At 37.1% G+C, this 19,641-nt stretch overlaps 1 protein-coding gene across 1 annotated transcript; it reads left to right on the top strand.

The window, feature by feature from the left end:
* Positions 1 to 3,321: 3,321 nt before the first annotated feature.
* On the top strand, positions 3,322 to 10,724 carry LOC138335877 (linear primary-alkylsulfatase-like). The gene is made up of 5 exons (XM_069285052.1): positions 3,322 to 3,579; positions 5,677 to 5,883; positions 6,979 to 7,188; positions 7,597 to 7,837; positions 9,471 to 10,724. Exons 2-5 carry the CDS (start codon positions 5,677 to 5,679, stop codon positions 10,571 to 10,573), a joined length of 1,761 nt encoding a protein of 586 aa, XP_069141153.1. The 5' UTR covers positions 3,322 to 3,579; the 3' UTR covers positions 10,574 to 10,724.
* The last annotated feature ends 8,917 nt before the right edge of the window (positions 10,725 to 19,641 follow it).

Here is a 19,641-nt window from a genome sequence, read left to right as displayed (position 1 = left end):
TTGTCTGAGAATTTCGTGCTAATGGTTAGCAATGACCATATCATTTTAATATAACAAAACAAAGAAATTTAATTAGGACTTTTGAGATGTTTTAATAGGAATCATATGATGTATTAAAAATGACGTATATTTGAGATACATTTTATATAAATCCAAATCCTTGTTAACCATAAGTTAAACTACACGTATTATGCATTTACATTTTTGATCAACTTATAGATCTGTTCGTTGTCGGTTACCTTCTTAATCAGCCTACAGAAGACTGCAGTCTGATACGGAGCGTAGTAGAGTTTAGACATTGTGGTTTCCGAGGGCGAGTTCAACTACACCAAAGAAGTAAGTTATAGGTATGCCAAATATCAAAAGTTTAAGCAGAAGGTCATTTGTTTGTGGTTCTTGAAAGACTATAAGGGCTATATACTGACTCAGTCCTATTCCTTATATGAAAATGGTTTATACAGGAACTACACAATTGAAGCACGTTCGTAAATCAACTAATATATACATACCATTGCTTCATTCTAAGGCCAAAGTATTTAAGACTAAGTACTTTTTAAACGAAATGCCAATATCAAGTTAGATTAAAAATTATTAAAACCAAATACATTTACTATATATCTAGTTACTTCATTGGGAAGATATTTTCGTGATTTCGCAGAACATTACAGCGACCGCGAAAGTTTGTTTCAAGAAATATTGAGAAATTGACAGATAATATATATTTTTAAGCAATCGTCCTCCGGAGCTGAGAAATATATATAGTTCAAACAGTATACCTCGGTAATTGTCTCATTAACAAATTTTCAGTCTCTTGTCCATTTTCAGATACACCGAAACAAAAGCCAAGCTAGGTGAAATCCATCTTGAACTTATTGATATGATGCCATAGCAACAATCTTTAAATCTTCACTTTTTTAATTAATTTTTTGTTTGTTTGTCTTTTTTGTTATTTTTTTATTTATGAGACAATTATACTGTTTGAATAACACATACACGTATAGCCACTCCGCGATATTGTACAACCCGTAAAATTTAACTTTCTTGTTTTAGTCCCAATCGGAAAACAAATGGACCCGCTAAACAGTAATACAATTTAACAAAAGCAACAATGTAACTCCTCTAACGAGTTGTAGCGAAAAGAGGTAGTCAGTATGAGTACTTGTTCTGACAGCGGGGGTGTACAATATCATGGCCGCTTGAGAGCTGTTTGTGAAACGACCAGGTACAATGTTGTTTACTTGTCCAATGCATGAAATCATTTTTAATTAAACTATCTGTTTTAAGAGGAAACATTTTACCAGTTTCCGTACTACGTATAATGGACCCATCTGCTTTCCAAATAGCTGTTTAGTTGATCCTATTTCATAGTCACTGGATCTGATGAAGTAAATCGATATCATCTACACCTGTCACATCTCGACAACGTGACCTTATAGAACTTAATACAGAATATTTCTAGTTTGGTTGATAGAAACGTATCTTATTATAGCATCTATAAATTTCATTTTGTTACATGACTGTTGAGTAGTAAGCCTAACACTTTCATAATAACGAAACGCAGAGATGGATTCACAAGCAAAAGCCGCGAGATGAAAAAGTAGACATCTTCATAAATTAAAATTTTGGCAATGATCAAGTAAGAAAACAAATACATGTCCACATATTTGCCGTCTTTTTACATACAATAATTGATGTAACTAACAATATTATGTTCAAAAAAGGGCTCACACTATTTTCCATAGTTCTTTATGTTAAGTTTAAACACAAACTTACATCATTCTCACTTTATATTACAGATATTGTCAGCATTTACACTTTTTCACAAATTATTTATTCACTTACGTTGACAATAAATAATTATTAACTTAGATTTCATCAAATTTTGAATTGGTATAATAACTAAATCGTCAAATTGAACAAATCACGACCATCCTTCAACTAAAGTATCCAGTGATTTAGTTTGAGATCATTGAACCAGCGTAAACGAGAATGTAAACAACAAGTTACAACGTCAGCTACTTAACAGGTACTACAACAGGTACTACAACAAAAATGATAAAAAAGATGACAAATGGATAGCAATCTTTGTCATATCAAGGTCCTCAACACATGTAAATAAAAACGGATGAGTATAAATATACACACTCTGTTTATAATGACGTGAATGTTTCCTGCTGATACGAACGGCCTAAGTCTTAATGTTCATATTCCGAGAACCGGTGATAATGATCTGACAGAGGGAGACGTGAGGAGACTGGCGCGACCAAACATTGGTGACAGTTTCATGGCAAAGCTGTTGATACACGGTTAAACATTAAATATGCCACACCGCTGACAAATGGTATTTTTCTCTATCAAAAACAGGAGCAGAGGAATTATAATGTTTCCTCACATACAAAAGTTACTTACTTTACACCATTACCACCATTGAAAAGTTTGAGCTTCCAATTTCCCTTCAAATTAAAAATATTAAAAATTATTAATTGCGTCCCGAAAAAAATCCATGCATCTATATCCTATATGGAATAAAGTACCGATAGCACATCTATCAACAGTAAAATAAACTATTTTATATGATTTTTGAGTTAATTAGATATATATACACACGATTAAATACCAATCATAGTTCAAATGATGATTATCGTTTATGTTCTGTAGACGGTGGAGCATCTTTAAGGTTTACCCGACCGGTTGTTCCTTCTTACAATTTCAGTCGACATTTTGATCACTGTAGACTACATTGAATAAAAATCGTTAAAACAACAATGCTAAGCTTATAACCAGATCATTGCGATATGGGCTTAAAACTGCATCATTTTCGTCAAATATTTAAACAATTGTAGTCCCTATAACAGTAAGAAAAATGTAAACTATGCATGTATGTATTTGTCACTATTAAGGTTCATACTCTCAAAAACATAAAATAAAAGTCGACAAATACATTTCTATGATGGTGATGGTACGATATGACTTTCTGTAAGCTTTGACGTTTTATAAATTCTTTGGAGCTAATTTGCCTACAGTAATTACTGACTTGTGTAAACTTTTAACTATTTGGTTTATTGATTTATGAAGTGTTAAGTTGGTTTTGACAGTATTTTGCCAAACTTTGGCATAATTAATATCATAATTGGAAGCGTAAAATTGGATATACAGTGTATATTCATACGCAAATGCTTTCAACATGCATCTCATAATCATTTCACGATAAGTCATTTAAGTATAAGTTGTAACTCTCCTACTTATGTTGGAACTGGAAGTCATGGACAGCAGTTTCTTCCACTTGTATAACAGTACACAGTGTAATTCAATGTAGTGCACAAGACCTTGATGGACGGTCACACAGCCAGTGTATTCCGTATGAGTGACGACATCGTATTTACCTGCTTTTCTGCGATGTTCGCCGGAGTTGATTGATGGAGACCTGTATAAATATGGCAATCATACACATTAACTGGCCATTGTTTGACCCGTCCAGGAGAACTCATCATTAATTACTCAAGCCTCCCAAGAAGTTGAAAGTGCATATATATCCAGTAACCTTAAAGATTCAGACCAGACCGTCCACTCCACCACAAGGTATGTTCATCTGTGTTGTATACCATATCTGATTTATCAGTCCATGAGTATATGTGTTCATCTGTGTTGTATACCAGATCTGATTTACCAGTCCATGAGTATATGTGTTCATCTGTGTTGTATACCAGATCTGATTTACCAGTCCATGAGAGTATATATGTTCACCTGTGTTGTATACCAGATCTGATTTACCAGTCCATGAGTATATATGTTCATCTGTGTTGTATACCAGATCTGATTTACCAGTCCATGAGTATATATGTTCACCTGTGTTGTATACCAGATCTGATTTATCAGTCCATGAGTATATATGTTCACCTGTGTTGTATACCAGATCTGATTTACCAGTCCATGAGTATATATGTTCATCTGTGTTGTATACCAGATCTGATTTACCAGTCCATGAGTATATATGTTCATCTGTGTTGTATACCAGATCTGATTTACCAGTCCATGAGTATATATGTTCATCTGTGTTGTATACCAGATCTGATTTACCAGTCCATGAGTATATATGTTCATCTGTGTTGTATACCAGATCTGATTTACCAGTCCATGAGTATATATGTTCATCTGTGTTGTATACCAGATCTGATTTACCAGTCCATGAGTATATATGTTCATCTGTGTTGTATACCAGATCTGATTTACCAGTCCATGAGTATATATGTTCATCTGTGTTGTATACCAGATCTGATTTATCAGTCCATGAGTATATATGTTCATCTGTGTTGTATACCAGATCTGATTTACCAGTCCATGAGTATATATGTTCATCTGTGTTGTATACCAGATCTGATTTATCAGTCCATGAGTATATATGTTCATCTGTGTTGTATACCAGATCTGATTTACCAGTCCATGAGTATATATGTTCATCTGTGTTGTATACCAGATCTGATTTACCAGTCCATGAGTATATATGTTCATCTGTGTTGTATACCAGATCTGATTTACCAGTCCATGAGTATATATATGTTCATCTGTGTTGTATACCAGATCTGATTTATCAGTCCATGAGTATATATGTTCATCTGTGTTGTATACCAGATCTGATTTACCAGTCCATGAGTATATATGTTCATCTGTGTTGTATACCAGATCTGATTTATCAGTCCATGAGTATATATGTTCATCTGTGTTGTATACCAGATCTGATTTACCAGTCCATGAGTATATATGTTCATCTGTGTTGTATACCAGATCTGATTTACCAGTCCATGAGTATATATGTTCATCTGTGTTGTATACCAGATCTGATTTACCAGTCCATGAGTATATATGTTCATCTGTGTTGTATACCAGATCTGATTTACCAGTCCATGAGTATATATGTTCATCTGTGTTGTATACCAGATCTGATTTATCAGTCCATGATTATATATGTTCATCTGTGTTGTATACCAGATCTGATTTACCAGTCCATGAGTATATATGTTCATCTGTGTTGTATACCAGATCTGATTTACCAGTCCATGAGTATATATGTTCACCTGTGTTGTATACCAGATCTGATTTACCAGTCCATGAGTATAGCATTTGCAGCATGCTTGTCATTGACTTGTGCAACTGGTAGTCGATCTAAATTTGCACGTTAGATATTGAGAGATAAAAGTTTCTTCTCATCATAATATTTTAAAATTTTCCTTGTTTTTTTTTTACTAATCTTTTGCTTGCTACGGATGTCCATTATGCATTTTTGTTGTAATCCAGAAAGCTGCATCCATTTAAGGAAATCTTCATAGATTTGAAACTTACAATAACTATACCTTTCAAAAACTCAGAGAACAGCATACTTTTGATTTGAATCACTCTTACATATTGTTCACATTTGCCAAACTCGCATTAATCATGTTTCGATTAAAAGTATTTTTAATCTTAATACATTCTGTATATTTTTATTTGTAAAAAAGAAGAGTTTATCTGTAGATTGATTGCACTCATATTGCTATGTTGGTCTTACAATGTGTTCTTAATCTTCATGTACTTTTATGGATATCTATCACACCAACATATGTCATTATCCTAGAATGTAATTGAAGTATAAGTCCATTGATTGTGTTTTGAATGTACCAATATTCCACTTTCTTATTCAAGATGCACGTGCCGGAATTGCTTTTCGTCACGGCTACTCTGTGTGCCTGTGTCCATGGCCAATATATGAGCGGGGGCTATCAAGGAAGGACTGGGAATTACCAAGGTAGCATGCAGCATTTGGGAGCAAGGGGAGGCTACCAAGGTGGATGGGATACCGGACGGAGAATACGCAGGACAGTCGTTGGTGACACCAGGCAAATCATAAAGGTACTGGTTTAATTTTTGGATGGAAATACGCTGAGAAATACTTGTCAATTTAGTTAAAACACAACACTAAAACGCAAAAATGCTAAAGGACAATATATGTACACAAAGACAGATTTACTCACAGGGACCTGGCACGATTTTTTTTTGAAACTAACAGTATACATATATATATATGTATACTATTGGTTAAAAATTTTCGTGCCAGGTCCCTGTGGATTTACTTACTGCATGTACATGGTCTCCCCAAGTTTCCGATGGTTTAATATTGATGCATTTTCCTCACTTTGTGATTAACATTTGTTAACCAGGACATGATCTCGGAGATATAGTTTTAATGCGTTTTTCATTCTAATATAATTCCATCTTCAATTTAGCATAACTGGTATGTTACTACCATTTCCTGAAAGCTGCGATATTTGTTTATCTTTTCACCCTGCATGTGGTTCCCTAGGAATCTCGTTATTCACGGTAGACCTAACACAAAAACAACAATTTGGCTGAGATGACATGTGCTTCCATTCTGCTTGCAATGCTTGGTTTCCATAAAAGAATTAAACTATGTTAATATTTGCTCTTTTTCACTCGATTTCGAGTTTGGATCAACATGATTATGTGTTTTTATGATACCAATCAAAACAAAAATTATGCTAAAAAGGTAGAAAATTATTAGGATAATTCCAGGTTAGTGTAGCCAGTTTGAACATTTTTGACAAAAAAAGTTACTAACCTACTTTGTTTACATGCCATACAATGAACCTCGTCGTGACCCATCTGGCTCCATCTAAGTTATAAGATGTTTTCAACCTTGAATGTGACCATGCAACCTTCTTATTGTCACCACGAAAGCTCGAAGACCGTATTGTAGACTTTTTTTCCTGTCACTGATTAGAAATGAATAAAAGGTACATTTTTAGTCGAATCAAGACAGTGTCTTTAATTGACTTATATGTAACTAGAAATGAATAAAAAAGACAAATACGTTATTTGTCAAATCAAACACCTATCTCTATTAGAAATGAATAAAAAAGATAAATACGTTATTAGTCAAATAAACCTATCTGAGTGAACGGAATGAAGTCAGATCCTCCATTGCAGGTGACTGATGCCGTATACGTGGCCACGGGAGGGCAGTCCCTGGGTAACGCCATCATGGTCATAGCGCCCGATGGCCTGATTATAGTGGACACAGCCGATAGTCACGAATCAGCCAGCCTCATGTTAGAGGACTTCCGGAATATCACTTCCGCCCCAGTCAAGGCTATCATCTACACACATCACCACATGGATCATGTAGGGGGCGCCACGGTAGGTATCACGTGTAAAAAAAAGTTTATGAGAGGATATCATAATTTTCTAAGGCAATGAAAATGCTCGTTACAAGCAAAATTGGATTATAACAGTGTATTTATTGTTCAATTCTCCATATTATTTCACAGATCAGTATTGCACGAAATTTTCATTGGCGTGAATTTAACCGTCTCGACTGCCGAAAGAAAGAAATCAAATAAAGTTTCCATAGCTTCATAGCATCAAACGATTCAAGTTGTCCGCAAAAATCAAACGGCTAGCATACTGTAATCCTTCAGGGGTTACTATTACTGACGTGATATCCACCCCTGTACTATATCATAGTAAAATTGATTATAAATCACTTGGGATTGAGATATTTGACTGACTCATAGAATCATTAGGTGCCGTTTATCATTACCACAGGCGTTTGTTGAGAACTCCACAGCACCTCCTGATATCTGGGCATACAAGGGCCTCCCCAAAGCATTGGAGGAATACTTCACGTACGCATCAGCTGCACGATTTACCAGAACCATGCGTCAATTCGGGGTTTTCCTCAACGGCAGCCAAAACTCGGTCGATTTCGGCAAGGACGGAGCCACGTTTGGATTTCTCTATCCCAATAAGTTTCTAAACGACGAGGAAATGGATGTCGTTATTGCAGGTACATCATAATGTGTGCTCTTCCAATAACAGGCCTATATTACCCGATTATGTAGAACTGTGCTCTTCCAATAACAGGCCTAGATTACCCGATTATGTAGAACTGTGCTCTTCCAATAACAGGCCTAGATTACCCGATTATGTAGAACTGTGCTCTTCCAATAACAGGCCTAGATTACCCGATTATGTAGAACTGTGCTCTTCCAATAACAGGCCTAGATTACCCGATTATGTAGAACTGTGCTCTTCCAATAACAGGCCTAGATTACCCGATTATGTAGAACTGTGCTCTTCCAATAACAGGCCTAGATTACCCGATTATGTAGAATTGTGCTCTTCCAATAACAGGCCTAGATTACCCGATTATGTAGAACTGTGCTCTTCCAATAACAGGCCTAGATTACCCGATTATGTAGAACTGTGCTCTTCCAATAACAGGCCTAGATTACCCGATTATGTAGAACTGTGCTCTTCCAATAACAGACCTAGATTACCCGATTATGTAGAATTGTGCTCTTCCAATAACAGGCCTAGATTACCCGATTATGTAGAACTGTGCTCTTCCAATAACAGGCCTAGATTACCCGATTATGTAGAACTGTGCTCTTCCAATAACAGGCCTAGATTACCCGATTATGTAGAATTGTGCTCTTCCAATAACAGGCCTAGATTACCCGATTATGTAGAACTGTGCTCTTCCAATAACAGGCTTAGATTACCCGATTGTGTAGAATTGTGCTCTTCCAATAACAGGCCTAGATTACCCGATTATGTAGAACTGTGCTCTTCCAATAACAGGCCTAGATTACCCGATTATGTAGAACTGTGCTCTTCCAATAACAGGCCTAGATTACCCGATTATGTAGAATTGTGTTTCTTCCAATAACAGGCCTAGATTACCCGATTATGTAGAATTGTGCTCTTCCAATAACAGGCCTAGATTACCCGATTATGTAGAATTGTGCTCTTCCAATAACAGGCCTAGATTACCCGATTATGTAGAATTGTGCTCTTCCAATAACAGGCCTAGATTACCCGATTATGTAGAATTGTGCTCTTCCAATAACAGGCCTAGATTACCCGATTATGTAGAATTGTGCTCTTCCAATAACAGGCCTAGATTACCCGATTATGTAGAATTGTGCTCTTCCAATATCAGGCCTAGATTACCCGATTATGTAGAATTGCCTTCAGTTGGTGCTCCATATAGAAGACAACCCAGACTGTCGATTGGCTGAGATTGTCTGCGAAAAAGAAATGAAATAAGGATAATTTCCCATTGGTTACATCTACTCTTCTTTAACGACGTCATGCAGTATGACAAAAACCATGTTTCAAATCTTACCAAATCCTTTGATGGAATAGGTCGTATTTTAATGTATTTTAATATGAAATACTTGTGGTAAGATTTCTGAAATTTTAATGCAAATATAAGTTACGTTAATATTTGTATTTCATATCAAACTAAGATTAGATTCTAAATACTGATTTTTCAAACCTAGTCATATGGGGATATGTTTGATAACCGAGAAATCGTTGGCTTGATTTATAGTACACAGATGTCTACAGATAGCATTTCTGAAGCAAGTAATTTGAACTCACCACAATGCTTTAACCTTGCTTTTTCCCAACAGGCTTGAAGCTGCGTCTAGTCAGGATTCAAGGGGAGACAACGGATCATATGGGCGTATACATCCCGGAATGGAATATGTTTATGTGCGGAGATACATACTACGAGGCGTTCCCCAACATCTACACCATCCGAGGAGCGAAGGTCCGGGACGCTAAGGAATGGTTCCGGTCACTGGACTACATGATATACCTGAACTTAACCTATCTTGTTCCGAGTCACTTGGGTCCTATCATAGGACAACAGGTGATCCTGGACACACTCACTCCCCACAGGGACGGTATCCAATACATCCACGACCAGGCTCTTCGCTACATCAACAAGGGACTCTCACCTAGCGAGGTCGCCCGCAAAGTCAAACTTCCATCGTCGTTAGCCAAGCTTCCTTCTCTGCAGGAGGAGTATGGTATGGTGGAGTGGTCCGTTAAAGGTGTCTTCCAGATGTATTTAGGTTGGTTTAGCGGCGACCCTATGGATCTTTTCCCTCTCACAGTGAACGAAAAGGCCCAGCACATGGCGGATCTGGCAGGCGGCGTCACCAACCTTGTGACGTCGGCTCGGACGGCACTGGAGCAGGGAAATCCACAGTGGGCGCTGGAACTGGCCTCGTATGCCATCGCTGTTAATGACACTGACGAGACAGCCAAGGCGGTGAAGGTCGACAGCCTGAACATGTTGGCCGACAAACAGATCAACACCAACGCCATGAACTATCTGAGAACGTCTGCACTTGAGACGACAGGAGAGCTCGACTTCTCCGGTATGACAGTCGTAACCCCAGAACACATCAACACATTTGATGTTGGACACTTTTTTGACATGCTTCCTTCAGCATTCATGCCAGAGGTCTGCGAGAATGAAACTTTCACAATAGTGTTTAATTTCACAGACACGGGAAGAACAATTTCTCTCCAGAATCGTAACTCTGTTTTGATTGTAAGAAAAGACAAAATCCCTGAAATTTACACTCGCAAGATAGATATAACTGAAAAAAGATTTAAAAACTTTGTAATGAACAGGATCACCCAACGAAAGAAAACAAAAGTTCTTTTCGGTAGCCATGGATTCAGAATCCTGCAAAAATGTTTTGAATTCGGGCATATGTGATATGCCGAGGTAATGTACGATTATAATGATATTGAACAACTTTCTGTAAATATCACCTCTTGAATCATTTTGGATGACATATTCCCAATGCCTTGTACAGTAATCATGATCATTTTACATATTATGATACGAATTAAATAGTTGCAATGTTTCTTATAGAATAGTTTGTCTTTTTTTAGTCCCCTTCCGGTGAAACCGGAGGTGACTATAGTGTCTGTCTGTTTGTCTGTCTGAATGCCCGCCGAAGTGTCTGTCTGTTTGTCTGTCTGAATATCTTGGGAAAAAATTCAAACTTCACACAATTGTAGCATATGGGAAAATACAGCTCGGCATTGAATTTGGGGTCAAAAGGTCGACTACATAACTAATAATAGATTGTTTAAAAAATTTCGTTTCCAGACGATAACCTGAGAAAAAAACTAACGGATTTTTATCAAACTTCACGCAATGGAGGCATATGAGAAAATATAATCAACTTGGGATTGAATTTGGGGTCTAAAGGTCAACTACAAAGGTCATTGTTACTAAAAATTAATTGTTTCACAAATTATTTTAGTTTCCGGATGATAAGTCCGGACATCAACGGAATTTGTTCAAACATCATACAATGGTGACATAGGGGGAAACAAAGCTTGGGATTAAATTTAGGGTCAAAAGGTCAACTACAAAGGTCTAATTTACTATAAAACGATTTTTTCACAAATTATTAGTTTCCAGAAGATAACTTGAGAAAACATAAACGGATTTCGATCAATTATTCACACACTAATAGCATATGAGAAAATACAGCTTCGGATTGGATTAGGGGTCAAAAGGTCAACTACAAAGGTCACTGTTACACTGTTACTAAAATTAGATTGTTTCATAAATCCTTTTGGATTCCGGGTGATACATGTAAGTTGAGAATTTGTTCAAACTTCATACAAAAGTAACATATCATACTTTGGGATTGGATTTGGGGCCAAAAGGTCAACTACAAAAGTCACAGATACCAAAAAAATAGATTCTTTGAAAAAAATTCAGTTTTCGGACGATGCAAAGTATGTGTGTTTAGTTGGTTCGCTATGACAAAATAACTAGGCCTAAATTTCTTGTAGGTATTATATATTACGCGTATCATAGATAATAAGATGAAAGCATTAGGCTATCTTACACGTTACCTAACATAAAACAAGTTCATGCATTTTAAGTTCATAGGCTATAGTTTATGTCATATCTGATATGCTAACCAAGCACCGAGCTATTAAATGATCAAACCGTAAAAAAAAAATACATACCATTATTAAACAACACTAAATTCTGTCAACACACCAGTCCAACTCAAATCCAGGCGTGCGGTCGCGATCGTGACCAGACGACCTATACCTGGGGAGCCAGAGAGGTTTTATGGACACCAAAAGCTGGCAAAGGTTGGTGTTGTTTTTTGGTTACAATGGACCTTCCCAGATAATTTTAGGTTGGCCAACCTTCTGGGAAATCCACACAGAATTTTTTATGGGGTCATTTATAGCAGCGCCCATATAAAAATTTGGCGATTTCCCGAGAATGGGGTAGGGAAAGGGGAACTCCAATAGGTTGGACAATAAGAGAGATAATGGTTTGTTTTAGGTATCATTCTAACATGAATATATAATAGAAGATTTTAAATAAAAATAATGTTCATGTACAATTTTAGCTAAAGGTCACATGAAGGTCAAAGTCAAATTTTCAATTCGAAAAAGAGGAATTTTTTTATTTGACTTCAATTGTATTCCTCAGAAACTTTAATATTCTTTTTTGACCCTCCAAATTGTTATTTCTAGTTACTATGAACAATTCCTTACATGTTGGATCTAGCTACCATTTCTAGAAACCTACTTAAAAAAAACTAGGGGTCATATTCGACGGAACCAATAAATTTGCATTGTTATCAGTAAATGGGGTAGGGATACAAGTTCTTGTAAAAAGTTCTACTAGAGCAAATATATTAATACATAAAGTATCAGAGACTAAATAGATTTACTCATTTATAACCTAATCATTTATCTTGACATTGAAAAGGTCAAGGTTACTTGAAGGTCAAATTTTGCACAAAATACACACATATTTTGTTCAGGTTTAATCATATTTCCACTATCTTAGGATTTTATCTGGTATTGACAATTTTCTAATGACAGTTTTTTTTTTATTTTAAGTAATTGTTATAAAGAATTAAAAGAAATAATAAGATGAGAGTGCAATTTTGGTTCATATTCGAATGCTTATGAATTCAAACAAAAACTAAACTGAAGCGGGTAAAATTCATTCAAAATGACACACGATATTAAATGTCGTTTCCTCATAAAATCTATCTAACTAAACATTTATGCCTACTATTGAATAGAACTACTTGTATATTATCTCAATTATATTTGAGTTTGACTTTTTATCTGTCAATTCAAAAAATCTCCAAAAGCGATCATAAAATGAAAGCTTATGTACCTCAAATACATACATGTAAGTAAATGCATACATGTAAGGACTCCTTCAAACTATGAAGATTGTGTTCATTGCTATAATATTACACTATATAGATTATAACAGTTTAACTTTCCATAAAATGTAATGATTGTCTACGCGGTGTTTGTTCAATCTTGGTCACTATCCTCCTCTTGGTAGGTGGGAGTGATGCGTGTACATTGTCCAGATTTGCCTTGACAACTACAACCCACAAAACATGCTACATTGTTTCTACTGCACACACAATTTGCCAGCACACTTCTTTCGGCATTTGCATTTGAAACTTTTCTCTAAACTAGTTGGAAATGCTGGTTTCAGCATTTTCACAGCGACTAGATTGCCAGTGTCATTCACTATCCAACCAAAATCGGAGAAGTTTACATCGGGAGCCCTCGCCACATGTGACGATTTGATGATGATTGCTGACAGAACTGCTCTTTTGATGTGCTGCATAAATGCAGCTGTTGTTGGTGGAAGACTGACCAGCGTTCCAGATGTTCCTGTGAGAAACTTTTTCATTCGCAGACTTCCGAGTGTGTCTTCCTGGGTCCCTCCGAACGCCTTTACTACTAAGTCTGTGCTTGCTTGAACAAGTTCCTCGGATAGTTCTCTTGCACTAGGAATGTCACCAACCGTCAACAGGGGAGATGTATTGATGGAAGCAAGTGCTTTCCATATCTTTGTTTTTTCCGAGTCGAAAAATGAAACTGGTGTCATCTTTCCCAGAGAGTGCATGGATATATGGCAATAAACTGCATTTTTCAGGTCCTAGTGCCAACGACAGCGTATGAATAGGGATGTATGAATTTTGTTCAGTTCTAACGTACAGTTCACCAATAGATGGATACTTGCTGTAATAGTATATACAGGAAATAATAACATCTGTATCATTCGCATAAACAACAACTCGCTCGGCTTCAACTTTTTCCACAGAGTGAAGCATGTGCAGTATGATTCTTGTATCTGCCTCTTCTTGCGTTGATTCCAGTTCCAGAACTGGAAAACATCCTTCCGGTGTGACCACAACACTCTTTGTCTGATCTTCAAATCCTCCTGACAGGTACAGGTGTGGTCCATTGTACTCAACGTTATCTGACCAGGTTTCACAAAGAAAATTCAAAAGAGAAGCTTTGTTTTTGTCGACAACGGCAAAGTCACGGAATGCGGGTGTTTGTAGGTTTGCTCTTATATCAAAGAGTTTAGTTAATTTGCCTGCAGTTCCGTGATTCCGCTCAGACGATTTCAGGCTTGGGGCATGGTCATATCTGTCACAGCAAAAGTGAATACTCGTGGTATCAGGTGGAATGTCTGTCGTAAGCCTCTGCAGATATCGTCGCTGAACATCTTCGAATGTTTCCTCTGGGAGAAAGGACCATCTCTGTATGGAACACATCCCATCCACAACACATGCAGTCTTCTTTGCAGTATGGTCTGATGGTATTGTTGTCATCCGCTCAACATTTGCCTCATTAAGTAGTACCTTGATTAAAACCGACTATGAACCTCGCCGAAGTTCACCCGTACTATCAAACAGTGAAGGAGGTATTTCGGTACACTCATGTTCTCCAATAAGTTCCTTAATATCAATCTGCCCACCACTGGCAATTATTTGTGTGACTCGTTGTAAAATGTTGACTTCAACTTGTTTAGCTTGTGTTGTATTCCCCTTCAGGCTTTTGCTTTTCATACGTTTATGTTCAAATGTCTTTAGCTTGACAACTGGTAGTTTTTCTCCTCCTCCATCCAGACAGGTTTTCAACGCTTTTTCACCAATAGCCTTGACACTTGTAAGGTCGCGGCAAACTTCATCATCAGCCTTCTTTTCTCCTGTTGCTATGTTGACCAGAACATCTACTGTCTCATCACTGAAGGGATTTCTCATCAATACAGGGATTATTTCCATAGCTCTCTGTACAGCAGTATTGTCCTTTGCAATCTGTGTTGGACCTCCCTCATGATGTAATGTGTCGCTGTCACTCTCTGTACCAAGCATTTTTCTGAGATTCCCAGACATGGATGCAGTGATAGGTTTGGTGTAGAGCCACTTTGCTTGTGCCTTAGGATTCAGTGTGATGCCACACAGCCCTTGTTTCTGCTTCACATCTGCATTGTAGGTTTGCTCAAGAACCATATCGGGAGAGACGCCATTATGTCTTCCAACTGATCTTCGTACAGTGAAGTCTCCGTGGTCAACATATCTCCTGTACACATGTGGAGCTGTTTCCGGAAGCTGGGTCATTTCTCTGAGGTAAAGCGGTAGATATATACCATATTTGTGATGTCCTGTTGCAACGATGTAGGGGAGCATTTTACCTGCCTCCGCCAAGTACTGTAGCCATTGGCCAGAACGCTGTGCATACAAGAAACGCATTAGGATTTCCACCATTTCTATGAATGTGTCCCACAAAACAAATGTTGGGAATTCTGATTTTGAAGCTCTGAATTCTTCTAACAGCAGATGGACAGAGTTCAGGGCTGGTTCTATATCTTGGAGAAGTTTCGCTATATCTTCCTCATTGCTAGATGTAGGGTTACAACCCATATCATTCACCTTTCCAAGGATATTGTTAATGTCCTGTAAACAGTCTGTATCTTTGAGCTCCCGTGAACACCAGTCTTCGAAGGCATCCCATTTCAGGGACACCATCACTTCAAAGAGTAGCACAAGGACCCTTAACGTTTGATAGTAATCACACTTGTCACTGAAGATTTTGTTTGCTGTTCCAGGAAGGACAATATTGGCTGCCACAAGGATATCTTCTGCCCCACTTCCTCTGAGAACTTTGGTAATTGACTTCATGTAATTGTGACAAAGATGAAATCCACCGAGCTGTAGAATAACGGAGTGAAACTGGTTCTGGAATTGGTTTCTGATTGCATATGCGATCTCGTAGGTTGCTTGATCACAGGTGATAATCGCATGACTCATGCCGATCGCTTTCGAAAGCTTGACAATTTCCTCCATCGTTGTCTTCACGATGCCAGGGTCCGTGGGCGAGTAGGGAATGAGCGGAAGGTAGCCGATTAGATTTGCGTTAACACATTTCGATAAGTTCGCACAAAATGAATTGAATCCAGGAATAGCGCTCATTTCTTCGGGATCAGCATCTAACAGTCGTGTTGGCGTCATCCGTGCTAATTCCCATACAAGAAGAAGTTGTTCGGCTCTTTTGCTGCTTTTCATATCGCTAGTTACTGAAGCTACTGTTGGAATCACACTCAATGACCGTGAAACCTTTCTTTCCGAAGGGGTAAGGCGACATCTTGAAACATCTACTGATGGAACTTCTGAAATTGTCCTATCCCTTGACAAGATTTCCCCCTTATCAGGTGACTGAACAGGTATATCAGTAGCCTCATTATTGCTTCCAGATGATGTAGCACCTACCACCCCAGCTGTTGTGAATGGTTGGCCTTGCCCAACAGGAGGCTGTATCATGATAGCACTAGTCGCATGGAAAGTCGAACCATCCTGTGTTTTTTCCTGCCAATCAATGTTGTCGAAGGCGAATTGTGTGAATACACCGTATTGCATGTTTGGTGGAATGTAATACCCCTTCTCCTGTACCTTTGTCATGACATTATTGTATACAGATGTCAACTGTCGATGGAATGTATCATAGCCTACACTTTGATTAAGCCTGTTCATTAATGTAATTTGAGTTTTGCTGCGAGTGGTATTGTAAATGTCAAAAGCTAACCCCACACTCAATGGCGTTTTCAGTCCACAGGTACTGTAGAGAAGTTGCTGTGAGAGAATTAGAGCTTTATCCTGGGTAACAATACTGCAGTCCACTTCAGCACCATTTAGTTTCAGTTGTGTGTCAGACAGCAGTTGACATGAAAAGTTCATAATTGTTTGTGGAACAATTTTTCTCGCTGCCTTTGTAGAGATGTCTAATATGTCATCTAGTGTTTGTGACAGTTCAGATTTACATGCCTTTGCGCGTTCCCGCAAAATTTGTGCCGCAGTTAACACTGTTTTTTCTTCCATTTCAAAAATGTCCTCGTCATTTTGATGTACAGATTTCAATTTGTCCGTGCACGGCGAGGCGCAATATAATCGGGTCCCGTAACAGATCAACACGGAATTCCTCCTTCATCAGATAGGACGTTATGAACTAAACTTTCTTTAACCATTATTAAAAAAGAACGGAAATTTACTGACAACAGCAGAACCTAAAATATAGATAATCTAGATAGATAAAGAAAAAAAAAACAAAAAAAAAAAACAATTTTTTATAAATAGTAAAATCAAAACCAACCATAACCGCTAACTCCGGATTTTTTTTTTTGTGTGTGTGCTTTTTTTTCTTTGGGTTTATTTCTTGTGTGAAGACTAGATTATCCATGCAGGTAGGGGACCCCCAATCGCTGGAAACAATCTTTTTTTCATACTGGAAATGTTCTCAACCTTAAAAGTTCACTTTATTTTTTTTTATTTATTTATTTTTTTTTTTTAATATAAATATACAGTATACATGTATTTGGTAAATATTCAAAATTCACCAACTAACACTGTTACAATATTAACTTGGCACCCCACAGAAAGACTAACAGAGAGAGAGTGAATGGGAATAAATGAATATGTCCAGAGAGAGAGTGAGAGAAGATATAATATTATAACAAAACTTTATTAGATGCAGTAAAGTGAGAAAGAGAATGAAAGAGTATAAATGAGGAGAATACAATCTAATGCCAAAATGAAAATTAAAGTATGAAAAAAATAAAACGACAGAAAAAAAAGTACGATGATGAAATGGCTCCGTGCCAGAGGCACGAAATATAGCATAAATAGATTAATATTAGACAAGACATTAACAGCACAATTTAATAAATACTAATTTCACTACATTTAAGATTAACCAACTCTTTGTTTTATTTCATTTACTTAATTTTAATTGGTTTTTTTATATATATCCAAAAACGTTATTATTATGATATGTATAAATTGTATTTCAATACATGACGAGCCAATTCTGAGTACAAAAGTCACAGATACCAAAAAAATAGATTCTTTGAAAAAAATTCAGTTTTCGGACGATAACATCAACTGAATTTGTTCAAACTTCATACAACGTAATATGGGAGAAAATATAGCTTGGGATTGAATTGGGGTTAAAAGGTCACTGTTACTAAATAGTAGTTTGTTTCACAAATTTTCGTTTCCGGACAATAACTTAAGACATAATTTACTGAAACTTCATACAAAGATAGCATAACTACTAGTAATCAATAATAACTGGACATAGATTAGAAAAATGTAATTGACGGCAGGGGACGTGTGTTGCTTGTAACACTTATTGTAAGCTTGTTTTTTTCCCAATCATCTGCCTTGGCCTTTCTTAGTGACGTCTCCTTACTTTTCCCGACACATTGATGGTCCAGACTTCTTTAGACTTCTCGATACTTTACCCGACACATTGTTGATCCAGACTTTGTCAGTGACCTCTCGATACTTTACCCGACACATAATTGATCCAGACTTTTTCAGTGACCCCTCGATACTTTACTTTACACATTGTTGATCCAGACTTTTTGAGTTACCTCTCGATACTTTACCCGACACATTGTTGATCCAGACTTTGTCAGTGACCTCTCGATACTTTACCCGACACATTGTTGATCCAGACTTTGTCAGTGGCCCCTCGATACTTTACTTTACACATTGTTGATCCAGACTTTTTGAGTGACCTCTCGGTACTCGACTTGATACATTAATGTTCAGACTTTTTGAGTGACCCTTAGATACTTTACCCAACACATAGTTACTCCAAACCTTTTGAGTGATCTCTCATCACTTTACCCGACACATTGTTGTTCCAGACTTTTTTTCAGATTTTATTCTGACCCTTATCCACCTCGATACGTTATTTCCACCCCTGGACTATATCTCTCAGTAAAACAGAAAGCAACAGAAGACAAAGGTCATTTGATTCTTTGATGACAATTGTATAATAGTTTACCGTGGTTGACTGTGGTGCTTTGAAATTTGGCGTCACTGGCTCTGTAGTTTTCAAAGGAAGTCTCTGCAGAGCAGTGATTGGTCAGTTTTTTTTTCTTCTGAACTGCCTCTAGTTTTACTATGAGATATTCTAGGGTGGATATAACGTTAATGATAGTAATGCCTTGAGTATTGAGGATGGCCTTGTCTTATAAATTACACATTAATTTAAACATTTCCGATTCTTCTGAATGACAGTGTTGATATTACATATGCACTGTCGTTATATCCACCCATGGAATGTCATAGTAAAACTGATGGCTCTGTTTGCGACAACATTTGAGACAGATTGTTTGGTCCTTTCGTGTAATCAAAAGACATAGACAATGATACATTGTATGGCTTTTAAGTTGCATGTTATGTAATATGTGTTAATCTTCAAATGAAGTCACAGTAGGCCTGGGTTGTTCAATCTAATCAAAATTAAAATAGTAATTCCGCTCCTCTATGATGCTCTACAACACGCTCCAATACAGCGGAATTACATGTCTAATTTTAACTAGATTGTTGGTTGGTCAGGTGACGCCCTTCTATAACAACAACTATGTCTCTTTTACTTCAGTAACCATTTCCACAAAAATCTTAT

This window comes from Argopecten irradians, chromosome 12 (assembly GCF_041381155.1).
Source record: "Argopecten irradians isolate NY chromosome 12, Ai_NY, whole genome shotgun sequence".
Classification (NCBI taxonomy): domain Eukaryota; kingdom Metazoa; phylum Mollusca; class Bivalvia; order Pectinida; family Pectinidae; genus Argopecten; species Argopecten irradians.
Note: the sequence above shows the minus strand (reverse complement) of the source record. Positions and strands in the feature narration are given on the sequence as shown.